Source organism: Rhipicephalus sanguineus, chromosome 5 (genome assembly GCF_013339695.2).
Source record: "Rhipicephalus sanguineus isolate Rsan-2018 chromosome 5, BIME_Rsan_1.4, whole genome shotgun sequence".
Classification (NCBI taxonomy): Eukaryota; Metazoa; Arthropoda; class Arachnida; order Ixodida; family Ixodidae; genus Rhipicephalus; species Rhipicephalus sanguineus.
In genome coordinates, this window is record NC_051180.1 from 128,287,928 (window position 1) to 128,301,174 (window position 13,247).

Genomic DNA, 13,247 nt, shown 5'->3' on the forward strand with positions numbered 1-13,247 from the left:
GAACCTTTCTTTATCCTTTTTTTTTACCCGTACCATCTGAGGACGCTCATGCAAACACGGCCTCGGTCAGTGCTCTAATACACAGGCAACAAACTGCGGAAAAACATATTTATGTGCACTAAAACAGCTTTACTATGCGCTGTAAAATAAACTCTCTTACTGATGGAATAGCTTTCTTGACAACTTATACTATACACCACGAAAATATACTCCTGGATGGTATTATGACATTTTGCTCACATAAAACCACGAATGATAAGCATCCTCAACGGCAAGGTTCATTTTGGTCAAAACGCCATTTGTTAATCGTGGTGCACTGGTGGTGACCGCATACGTTAATCGAGTTAGACGAAAGGAATAACTTACATAAGAGAATTCTACGCAGTAATTGTTTTGGTTTGTCCGCTTGTTTGTATTTGCGGGAACAGGTCACGTTTAGGCAACCTACAGGTGCCATGACACTTCGACTTATGTCTCATTAGTCAAAAAAAAAAAATCGAAAACATAAATGCTTACCCACAAGACGCCAGTACATCCATGAACTTCCAACCAACGGCAGTGAGGGCACCCTGGGAACATCGCTGAAAGGCTTAGGCTTGACACTTGTCGGTTTTACATCGTCCACCGAAGCGGCAACCGTTTGGGAGTAAGGCCTGGCGAGGGCAGCTGCGTTGCGCCAAGCACGTAACGATGGAGTTAGATGCTTCATTCCGAGTCTAAAGCGGCGTCCCTCGAGAAATTCGACTCGTCTAGTCAACACCAGAGCCTGCGGCCGGAGGGTTCCTGCCGACGCAGAGTCATTCACACGAGGGGCTGGCGTCCACTATCACGCGGAAGATGTCCTCGCATGCACACGCAGTTATCAGAGAGGTTACCTCCGGTCCATAGCCGGCCTTATCAGATAAGCTCGAGTGTTTCTTCTCCTATGCACAGCGCTTGTTTCCAATGCCGATACTGCCGCTTGCAAGGTCGTCTCCAATGGTTCAGCGGTGTTGTAATTCCCGGTAGTGGTATGAGCGAAGAATAAAGCTGTCCAAACATATATCAGCCAGAGAAATCCTCAGGAGTATGAACTCCGCAGTTGCAGTGAGCCAAAGCAGTTGATGCCCTGATTCTATATAGTAATTGCGCGGATACGCCACCTGCTGTTGTTCGCTTCTCTGTGAAGTGCGCACCTGTACGTTTTGTGTCGCAGTTTTTAAAATGTTGGATGCCGGAAGCTGTGCAATCCCTCCTCCCTTCCAACAAACTTAACAAGCAGAATCAATCTTCTCTCTCTTTAGCCACATCTGTCGCATGAAGCGCAGTTGCGTACAACAAAAAAATAATTTTTTTTCAAAGGCATTCAGTTTTAATTTCTTTTTTTTTTACTAACATGTCGCTCAGGCATTTGATCAGGAAGGGTCAGTTCAACGGGAACAGGAAGCTTGCAAAGCCATGTGCGCTCATGAAGGCTGCCAACTGGAAACAGAACAAAGCAGGACATGTGATGTTTACCGTAGTGCAAAGAAGTAAAAATCGGTATTTCTACTAGCTGTATCGTGGTCAATTGCGTAAAAAGGCACAAAAATGTCAGAATACGATTTTGTCACTTTCCTGCTGATGAACACGCTGGCAGAAAATGGGTCACGCCTGTAAAACGCGAGAGCTAGCCTCCGCCGACGGCTCATCGGCTACGTGCTGAAAATTGAGCGGTTGGCGCGTCCCGTTGTACCTAAAAAAATGTTTCCCTTTGCAAAAGTTCGTCACTCTATTGCCTCGCCCCACATTCTTTCGTGCAAGCCCGGTGTGGAACCATAGCGACGACTTTTACGTCAGAACATGCACACGTTAACGGTGGGGACAGCATAGCACACTGTCATATGCAGAGGGTCGATTCCACGAAAGATCGAAAAAGGGTGTATATTTGATGTTTCCGATTTTCCTGATAATTTTGTATGTTGTGCACATATGACTGCACAGCACGAAATCGCAGTTCGTTTCCAAATTAAAAATTTTTTCAACACAGGAAAATTCGACAAGTGTCGCCGGTTGACGACGACCATTTTACGAAGAGTGCGTTTTCGTAAATTCGCAATCATGCTGGCAGCCACTGAAGCTATATATTACAAATATCTTTCTTTTTGGCGGAAGTAGAAGTAAAGAGGAAATAGCTCTTATCATTTCATATACTTCTGAGCAAATTATGTATTTTTAAAAATTCACGAAAAACGCTGCGTTTTTTAAAATCAGTCAAATTTGGGACGCTATGGCTACTTCTGTGAATATCTTAGCTTGTTCACATTTGCAGTATGAATAGGCCTTTATGTGAATAATGAACCTCTGCATTTGTATTTCTCTAATAATTTTCAAAGTAATAAAATTTAATGCTCGAAACACCAAAAAGAGAAAAGTGCTCCTCAATTCGAAAATCTATAATAAAAAAAACCCAATCTCAATTTTGTTCAAAGTCCCCCAAAATGTTCTCAAAGGACTGCAGAATGATATTATGAAAAAACATGTTGCATCATTTTTATTACAACAAAAGCAGAAAATGTCAAACATTGTGTTTCCAGAGCGGGGTGGCTACTGCGCAAAGGACATCTCTAGTAACAAGAAAATACAGTAACACGTCTTTTTTCTTTTCTGTGCTTCGCTAAACAACAGTAATGATCTATGGTCGGAAATTGGGAACTGTTTTGTAAAGGAAAAGACCGTTCCAATTAAATGCATTCGCGTGGTTTGCGACTTCACGCCAGTGTTAGACATCCCTCAGTCCACAGTAGGCACTTTAAGTTGTTGCCTCCTTTTCTTTCATCTATTTCAGTTGAGTATAATTCATATCTTGAGTGCTAAAGAACGGATTCCCTCCATGCGTCTCTTATGATGATGTGCTGTGCCAGAATTGAGAGATTGGTATAAAAGCCAAGGTCTCTTCATGAATGGAAATGAATTTCTGGAGAGCGGTCGCCAAGAGGTGTGGTTTTTGTTGGCCCAAATGTGTACGTTGTAAAACCTTATGTGATCAATGCAGAGTTTAAGAAGAATCGATTACATGAAGATTGGTGGCAGCAGTTCTGGCCGCGGACAAAACACGTTTTGTTTGCATTGCATCTGCTTTGTTTTGCATATCCTTCTTTCTCTTGAAGCAGTGCTGGCAGATCTGGTCTCCCTCTTGAATTGAGCGCGCATCCTGCTTCATGACCCTCCGCAAAAGAGTCTCGATCCGACATCTTCTACGTAACGAAAATTCCGCTGCAGCGGTATTTTCTTTTTGTGCACCATGAGGCAGTCTTTTTGTGCACCATGAGGCATAACGCCTACCCATAGCCACCTTCAGAGCGTAGGATAGTGATCGCATCAAAGTGAAGCACAATTTGGACGCTTAACTTCTATCTCAGGTGGTGTTTGGCTGACTGGCACAGCCGTGCTCGTTGCTGTCGTCTGCTCAGGCGTGCGTCTATCGCGCCGCCCTTTGCACCTGTCCGCCTAACGCATGCTACTCCGTTTACACGAGTGCTTGTAGCGCGGGCCACTCGATCCGCCACACGATCCGCACGGTGCGGATCCAGAGGCCGGGCGGGAGAGCGACGAGCGGTGAAAAATGTATCGTGTAACCAACGCAATCGCCACCCCAGCTTTTACTCGTGCAGAGCGACAAAGGCTGGCAAACAATGTGTGGCTGCTGTGCTTAGGTTGCACTGCGGTACTCGCCGTTCACCACTGCCGCCATTTGCGATTTCTCACATTCTTACAATGCATGATCGACTCAGCTACACATATTTCGCGTTTAGCTTCGTTACTTTTATATAAGCGCATTTACTAAAAAAAAATTATCCAGAGGAATGAAAATGTCCGTGCTGCCCGTCGACGAGGAATGTAAGTGGTGTCGCAAATGCATTCAATTGGAACGATCTTTTTTTTCTTTACAAAACAGTTCCCACTTTCCGACAATAGATCATTACTGCTGTTTAGCGAAGCTCAGAGAAGAAAAAAGACGTGTTACTGTATTTTCTTGTTAGTAGAGATGTCCTTTACGCAGTGGCCACCACGCTCTGGAAACACAATGTTTGACATTTTCTGCTTTTGTTCTAATAAAAATGATGCAACATGTTTTTTCATAATATCATTCTGCAGTCCTTTCAGAACATTTTGCGGGACTTTGAACAAAATTGAGATTGGGTTTTTTTTATTATAGATTTTTGAATGGAGGAGCACTTTTCTCTTTTTGGTGTTTCCAGCATGAAAATTTATTACTTTGAAAATTATTAGAGAAATACAAATGCAGAGGTTCATTATTCACATAAAGGCCTATTCATACTGCAAATATGAGCAAGCTAAGATGTTCACATAAGTAGCCATAGCGTCCCAAATTTGACTAATTTTCAAAAACGCAGCGTTTTTCGTGAATTTTTAAAAATACATAATTTGCTCAGAAGTATATAAAATAATAAGAGCTATTTCCTCTTTACTTCTACTTCCGCTAAAAAGAAAGATATTTGTAATATATAGCTTGAGTAGCCGCCAGCATGGTTCCGAATTTACGAAAACGCACTCATCGTAAAATGGTCGTCGTCAACCGGCGACACTTGTCGAATTTTGCTGTGTTGAAAAAAATTTTTATTTGAAAAAGAACTGCGATTTCGTGCTGTGCAATCATATGTGCACAACATGCAAAATTATCAGGAAAATCGGAAACATCAAATATACACCCTTTTTCGATCTTTCGTGGAATCGACCAGAGAATTCGTCACGGTTGTCACTGTTTATTTAGCTGCAAATGCCTTAGACGCCTCAGAAAATTCTTGATGTACCTACGTGAACAAAAGATGTAGAAGATTCACTTACGCAGCCGCGAGTGAATGTTGACAATGATATCTGGGGTTTCACGTGCCAAAACCACGATATGATTATGAGGCACGCCGTAGTGGAACGCTCCACAATTTTGTACCTATCGTGTTGTTGCACGAGAGGTACGAAGTGCACTTACATTGCACAGCACACTGGCCCCTAGCATTTCGCCTCTATCGAAATGCGACCTTCCTTCGGGTCTGCAATCGAGCACCGTAAACACCGTATACCACCGAGGCAGGCAGCGGCGAGCACGCTAAATTCATTTACGACAAGCCTCAGTTACCCTAAAACGTAGCTAGACGGAAAGCCTAACCGCAGTTATCCCACTATCCGTGATTCCTCCGAACTGAGGTTGACTGCCTCAGTTAAGGAAGCTAACTAGCAAAATGGCGGCACCCATGTCGGCGGCCAGGCGCCAACGGAGGCCGAAACGTCTTCCCAAAAGCAAGTCACTGGGCTTCCTCAACAACGAAGACGCCGACACGCGAAATTGTCCGTCATAGCAAACCACGCACCAAGCACGGCGATACGAAACGTATCAACCAACGGATTGTCTTGGCTTCCGCACCCACCGCAAGGTGACTTCGCCCATAAGTGCGAGACCGACCACTACTTATGCGAAATATTTTCAAAAAACTTCATGGAATATGCTCGGGGACTGCAGATGCAACCAGGAAGCATTTATTTGAAAAAAAAATATACAAACCAGCTAAACGTTTATATTTTTATTCGCGTACGGGAGCATCACGTGACCTCCTTCAGAGCCCCAAACTGAAGACAACTTTTCTGTGTAACATGTGCCAGTTGCAGTTGGCTCTTACTGTAGTTTACTCCGGTTAACTGTGCTTCGTCGTAGGTTAGTGTGCCCGTGTAATAAGGGTATTAAGGCGATGGTTTTACAATTGCATGCGGTTCCGATGGCACACCTAACACAGGTGCCTCGGACACGGCTGTGCAGGCTGTCGTGTGCTTGAATCTCCATGCCTCTCAAATTCCACAGACAAATGGCACGCGTGAAATGTGTCGAGTCTATTTCCGGGCTGTACGCCTTTATTCGCTGTCACTAGCTGAGCGTATACGAGGAGAGGCGCGACCCGCGTTTAACGAGCCTGACAGGTAAGTAAAAGCCTTGTCCAAGGCGCGTAATTGTTTTCATTGTTATCGCAGCTGTATTTACACAGAGGAACGTTTCGCTAAGGTCACCCTTTTCCACTTGGGGGAATACCTAACCCAGCCCATTTGTTTTGGCGCGGGTATTTACCGTAACGATTAGAACCTCCTTCATAGCTCTGTACGCGTATTTCTACACCGTGCATGCCTGCACCCTACTTCAGAACGTCCTGCTGGACCAGGTGCTTCATTCTTGCTTTTGTTACAAACTAAAACGTACGTCTGACTACAACGACGCCGATCACACTTCATAATTCAATGACACTGACGTTAAGTTGCTTGATGTTTCGCGATAGAGGTCACTGTAGTTTGATTAAGGTTATCAAATTTGGTCCTTGTTTCACGTCTGCGTAGTTTTTCTGTATTGACTTCAGACTCACTCAGGGAGCCTTTGCGACGTCCCCTCTCGCGGCCGGCCCCTGTAAACACGTTGGCGGCGTCCGAGCTGCGTGGTAGTCCGAGGCAGCTTCTGCAGCTGCTGCACCAGAGGCGGTGGAGCCTACGCGCCTCGACGTCGCTACAGGTGCATAACACTTGACAGAGTTGCTTACAAACAAGTCGTAGCTGTATATGACAGCTCGCTGCGATTCATTTCGAGGAGTGGAAAAATTAACCTCGTCTAGGTGCCTCGCTCTGAGAACGGCAGGCTATGGCACCTACCTACCTACCTACCTGCCTACCTACCTGCCTACCTGCCTACCTAGCCCCGCCACGGTGGTCTAGTGGTTATGGCACTCGACTGCTGACCCGAAGGTCGCGGGATCGAATCCCGGCCGCGGCGGCTGCATTTTCGATGGAGGCGAAAGTGTTTGAGGCCCGTGTACTTAGATTTAGGTGCACGTTAAAGAACCCCAGGCGGTCGAAATTTCCGGAGCCCTCCACTACGGCGTCTCTCATAATCATATGGTGGTTTTGGGACGTTAAACCCCAGATATATTATACCTACCTACCTACCTACTGTTAGGAATGAGGTAGGGCCCTTCGGGTGCTCAGCGTAGGATACGAGGTCGTGGCATCCCACCGCTGCCACCACTGTTATGAATGAGGTTGCGTGGCCCCTCGCTACCGCCACCGTTATGTTCCGATGTCGTCCCTCAGGCTCGCTGCTGGGAATACGCGTCGTTGCATCCCACCTCCGGAACCGCTGTTGGGACTCGGGTTGCGTGGCCGGTACGAACACGGGTGTGCATCGTGCTCGGAGTAGTCAGTAATCGCAAGGTGAAGAAGGAAAAGATTTTATGTACAGACTATTTACAAGTTTTCGCTCTCAGTCAACATGACTGCCAGCCCGACCACGTCGGCTGGTTCTACTCGGTTCGACCTCGTTTTTTTTTTTCCGATCCCCCCCGATTCCCCTCGATCGACGGACCGGCACGGCCTTAAATCGTCTAGCCGTCCATTGCCCTGTTGACCGTCCGCCGGTCGCAGGTGTTGACTTCGTCAGTTGTAGTTCATCGCTTCGCCAGTTGCAGTTGATGGCTTTCCAGTTGCAGTTGTTGGAAGCGCCACTGTCTGTCCCTTCCATTGCCCTCAGGAATGCTGCTCTCAGTCGTTAAGCAGCGTGAAGGCATGACGACTGATGTCAGCTGTCGGGGCCAGCTGGGCGAAGACGCCGTTTTCCCGGGTCCCTCTTTGTTGGAAAGTCGGCGACATTGTGGCCTTTGTGCTGAGGCACAACACTACCTACCTACCGACCTACCTACCTACCTACCTACCTACCTACCGACCGACCGACCGACCGACCTACATAGCTACTCACTCACTCACTCACTCACTCACTCACTCACTCACTCACTCACTCACTCACTCACTCACTCACTCACTCACTCACTCACTCACTCACTCACTCACTCACTCACTCACTCACTCACTCACTCACTCACTCACTCACTCACTCGCTCGCTCGCTCACTCATTCACCCACCTTGAATGATAAGCATTTTTGGTAGGCGCTTCCGAAAGGCTTAAACAAAGCTTATACTCATGCATAGCCCCATTTATTTGGTTGGTGGAACAAATACAAAATACACGCGTGCGTAAAGATTGGATAAATGATATCGCTTACTTTGTTAACTACAAAACTGAATTGACGTGAATTGCTAGTGAGGACGTTAACAACATGTTGTATAAAACAAAAATGGAAATCAGGCCATGATGAAGACTTAAATTGATAAAAAAATCGCCCAGAAAGAGCGTTGCTGAAATTTTGTTGAACATGGAACGCCGCCAACAACTGGCGCTTACTGCGTGCATACCTTGAGGTGTGGCGCAAAGAAGTGGCGTCAAATCACAGAATACAGGAGGACGCAGCTTCGTCGTGTCTTTCTGCGTCCTTTCTTTGCGTAAGTCTGTGAAAAAGCGAAAAATTGTCTGCTCAACACACTCCGCATCAGAGCACGCGGTGTTTCTAGCGCTTCCACTCTGCAGCTAAAATTAGTGAAGCAACAGAGAACATATGCACATCGATTTAAAACTATCCCAAACCAGATATTTTTGCTAGTACTGGCAGAGCCTATAAAAACAGAAAAAAATGCGCAGAAAATATCTTCACAAAAAATTAGCTTGCCAAGGTTCGCTGCGTGACGTATTATAAGGCTGGCTTCGTAATGCAGGGGCGCAATGGGAAAAAAGATGTGAAGCGGTTGACTCGGGTGGCTTTCGCATTAATAAGGACTCGAGAGAACAGGCTACAATAAATAGACAAATGGTTTTCTCTGACCCACAAGTCAATCGCGGCAGCATCGCAGTTTCTGCTCATGGTCAGCATTCTAGTACGATTTCAAGGTTTCTGCGCGGCTGGCACCGGTGGGCTTAAAACGAATAGGCGAAATGATTTAATCAATAAAGTCAAATAAATGAAAGGTGTATATCAATGCAGATCACGACTGATCGCTTTGCGGGACCCTTTTCGTCGATTGATGGATTGTTCATGCATTGGTACTACCAATCCTAATTTGGCCTATGCGTGAGAACCACATACTGCGCCGCCTAGCACCTATCAAAGAGAGAAAGGTAAAGAAAGGGAAGCTAATCAGAGGAGCTAACCAGAGAAAAAGTTGGCTGCTGCGGCCGCCATCTTATTAGGGGCACGATAAACCATCGGCGCTCAGCGAAGGAAAGCGAGCGTTTTCCTCGCAAGCTAGACGAGTCTAACATGTCAACTTTTACGGGTCAGATAGTGCTCCAATTGTGTCTTTGTATTACTAGTTTCCGTAAGCAAGCCTCGAAGGCATGGCTAATTTTGTTGGAGATCGAGTCGCTAATACTCCTCTGGATGGGTTACTTTTGTTGGCAACGACGGTCTTTTATTTTATAATATACGTAGTGTTTACACTAACAGATCAAAGCCATTTGATCTCAAAGTAGGCACCACCAGAAAAGAGCATGTTTCCAAGATCTTTGCACCAAAGCCGGCTTCACTTTGGCCTACGAGGCGTTGCGAGAGCTTCCACTCCAGCATTTTAAAGACGATAGTCTTTCTTAGGATACTTGAACGCAGAAGTTTTGGTCTCTCTGCCTGTGTTTCTGTCTGTCGGGCTGTCTGTCACACGATTCAGCCACCCGGCCAAAGTTTAAGCACTTGCTGAACGCCCAGCCAGCGTGAACTGGTGGCTGCGTTCATACTTGTGAACACTGTTGATCAAAAAGCAAATATTACGCATATCCTAGGCGCAACATCAATACGTAAGTATTAGGTGGTGTGTTTCTTTACTAGAAAATACATGGATACGTAATTCTAAAGACCCTAGTGTTTCTTAGGCTGCGCTTAAAATGCGATGCTATGCACGAAAAAGCCCTCTCCCGACGATATGGTGCTGCCACCTGGCAGTGGCTCCAGGTTCTGCACAAGCTCATGTTTCCCGACGCCACTGCCAGATGGCGTCCATATCTCACGCAGCGCCTCCTCTATTTTATCAAAGCCAGCGAGATGCGGCCGAACCAACATAGAGGAGGTGCTGTCTGAGGCAAGGCAAAACATAAATGGCAAAGACTATCGTCTTTCGATGACATTTGCAGCAAAGAACGCAGATACGCGGCAAATTTTTTTTTTAAACCTCCTTGAGGTTACCCTGTCTATGTCTCCCACCAGACCTCTATCACGCATGGTTTCAGTGCTTCTTTCAGTTCAACTTTAGGTCAAACGTGCTCCTTCTTGCTGATGAACTCATTGCAGACATTGAAACGGTACCATTGCAGGCGTTTTGTTCAGTTATTTAAAGGATGAGATGGAAACATTGTTTGTTTTTTGCAGTACATTTTTTCCCTAAGCTTCAAGTAAAGTTTTCTAGGTAGGGAGCCGAACTCTGCTGTTTAACCAGATCAAGCATAGAGGCTTCTCAGGATTAGTTACTCTAGGTGTGCTTATACTTTAATGAACAACTTCGCTGCTTACTGAATTATGTTTTATCTTTCTCGTGAACATGTTTCTAGCAAGAAAACGTCACGTTAAATTGTTATTGATGTAAACCGTTTGTGATACAATAATTTTTTCTAAACACACACAGCTGTTGATGTGTGACGGTACACTTAGTGACGGACACCTTACTGCTCTCCCATAGTGTACGAAGTGAAGATTAGCTTATCTATTAACCGCTATCGATTCCAAATAATCGGCGTCCTTTTTTGGCAGGCGCTTTCAGAAAGGCGCAAACGAAGTTGCTACTGATGCCCAGCCCTATTTATTTGGTTGGCGGAACAAACAACAAAAACATTAATGCATAAAGGTTCAATCAATGACATTTACTTTAACTACGAAATATAAATCGTGCTAGTGAACAGTGAAGAGATCACCTATATACGGTAAAAAACAAACAAGACAGGAAATTTAGACGATGATGGAGACTTGAAGTGATCAAAACAATTACACCAACTCCCGCTAAAGGGGACCATGGGGCGATGCGAAGCCGGAGCACATGCACGATCGCGTTCCGTTGGCGTTCATTGGTCATGCTACCGAGCTCGGGCATGCTACCGACCTCGCGTCGTGGAACGCGAGGAGGAACGCTGCGCGCGTCGTTTCTTCTCTCTAACCTGGCCGTTAATTCTCACAGGGTGAGCGGGGAACGCGGTCGACAGGCGCGCGAAAGGTGGGCAGCATAGGAGAGAAGAGAGAGGTGGAGGGGACGCGCATGCGCTGGCGCTCATCGCGGTGTTGCGCAGGAGAGAATTTCGGCATGTCGAGCCCGCATTACAGAGGAGGAGTGGAGAGGGTAAGTGGAGAAGGGAAGGTGAAAGGGAAAGTGGAGAGGGGAAAGGGGAAGAGGGTGAGTGGGGAGGGCGAGCGGACAGGGCTTGCGCATGCGCAGTGAAGGTGGTCACGCCACACACCACCAGCACCCGTTTGAACTCCGCCATAAGATGATTCGCATCTAAACCGCATCTTCCCGAAGGGAACCCTGAGGTGATGTGAAGCATCGGGCGAGGGGGGGGGGGGGGTTCCGTTGTTTTAATAGCGTAGACGAAGTTGAATCGGTTAACGAAGGTCTTTAGTGAGCAGCGTCTAGTAATTGAGGTGACGATGCTAAGGGTCCGCAGCTCGCTTCAGGCGTTTGCGCTCAGCGTCGCGAGCCCTTCGCTGCGCAGCTTTGTCTTCAGTGGACGTAGCGTTGCTACTAGTTTGTGGGCTGATGCTTACGCTTGCTTGCGCCAACCCACTAACTGACGGGACTGTTGCTTCCAACACACTTCATCAGAAGCATCAACGAAGTCAAGTGGAGTCAACCGAAGCAAGCGCTTCACTGAACGCGCGCAGCGCTCTACCCGCTTTATATTCACACTTGAAGGAGAGGAGACTAGAGGAGGAGAGTAGCGCATGCGCCGCGAAAGCAGAAGGGAGAACGCAGGGGAAGCGCAGACAGGTGGTAGGAGAGAAGGGGATAGAGTAACGCGCAGCTGTTGGAGAGAGGGAAGGAGGAGAGTTGCGCATGCGTAGTGTGAGTGCGGACGCCGACGCCGACGCTGCGGGACATGCCGCCGCTATAAGAGGCTTCGCATCTAAAAAATTCTGAACAAAGAGTGTTCCTGGAATGTTGTGGAACATATAATTCCTCTATGAACTGGTCCTTATTGCGTGCATTTGTGGAGGTTTTCCGCAAATAAACGGCTTAGGACGTGAAAGTATACAAGGCCAAAGCTGCGTCCTCGTCTCTTCTCGCGTCGTTCTTTTGCGGAAACTCTCAAGACATGTCGAGATACACAGTATCAGCAAGCCCACAAGTATATCTAATTGAACTTGCTACTTGCTAAGTGAAACGCTGCGTAACTCAACAAGAATTATTAAATATGACACTAGCGAAGAGGAGGTCAATTGAAAGCATGTCTTATACCTAATACTAATACGTAAAGCAGGAAAACAAAGCCACATGTGTTTATTTTCGAGCCACTTGATCTCTCTTCGAAATGAAGCCATATCAGTTAACTGAGATGTTTCGTTCAGCACAGCTACGCTTGAACGGTGTAGGACTGCTGTTTAGATGGCATTCAACTTCTCAAGTCCTTATGACCTACTTCCTTGGCTTTTTAGCAAGATGGTCTGTACCAAAGGATGGTCGGGCCCAAAGTAAAATAATATTCCAACCAACCGGTAACATGTGTGGCCGCACAATTAGCATTTTGGAATAGTAGAATTGCTGAAATCGCTGCGAACAACAACTTCAACATTATGCATATATATGTATGAGCACTAAACCCGAGGCGAAAAGAAACCGTCAAATCTTTTTATTTTCTCGGCTTCTGGCTTTTCTTCTTTTGCAAGCGCAAGAAAGCTCATATACAGCAATTTGAATTATCTAAAAGAGCCATAAACCCGTGTGTCGAACCGGACCGGAAACGCAAACCATTCCAGACCCAGAATTTCGGCCGGAACAGAAACGGAAATGACCAAAATTAGCTGAAGCAAAACTGCTAGCCGGCCTAGTCGGCCTAACCGGCCTAACCAAAATGATATCGGTTACTGGTTCGGCACAGACAAATACATTATATACTTGAGCCCATAGTGGTTAAAATGGCTTCAAGCCCAAAGAAAAAGACAATTCGGCCCGTTAAATTGTAGCATTGGCTAATTGAAGTTTCTACGTAGCTAAAAAAATGGTAGATCCTACCGTCATAAGAATCTGTATAACACGTGCACAGTGTCTATACGATCTCAGCACCACGGCGCCGCGGCACTAAACTCAGCCACATAACCTTGCGAGAAGAGATAGTCCCGCACTTACTAACACGCCATAAAAATTATTTACGTGCCTT

General features: G+C 46.2%; 1 protein-coding gene across 1 annotated transcript in view; it reads right to left on the reverse strand.

Annotated features, from left to right (window-relative positions):
• The window catches only part of LOC119394234 (probable cytochrome P450 49a1), an 82,054-nt gene extending 81,281 nt beyond the window's left edge, over positions 1–773 (reverse strand). The window contains exon 1 of the mRNA XM_037661521.2: positions 517–773. Coding sequence (XP_037517449.1) covers positions 517–709 — 193 coding nt within the window. The 5' untranslated portion in view covers positions 710–773. The remainder of the gene's footprint in view (positions 1–516) is intronic.
• Positions 774–13,247: the final 12,474 nt, after the last annotated feature.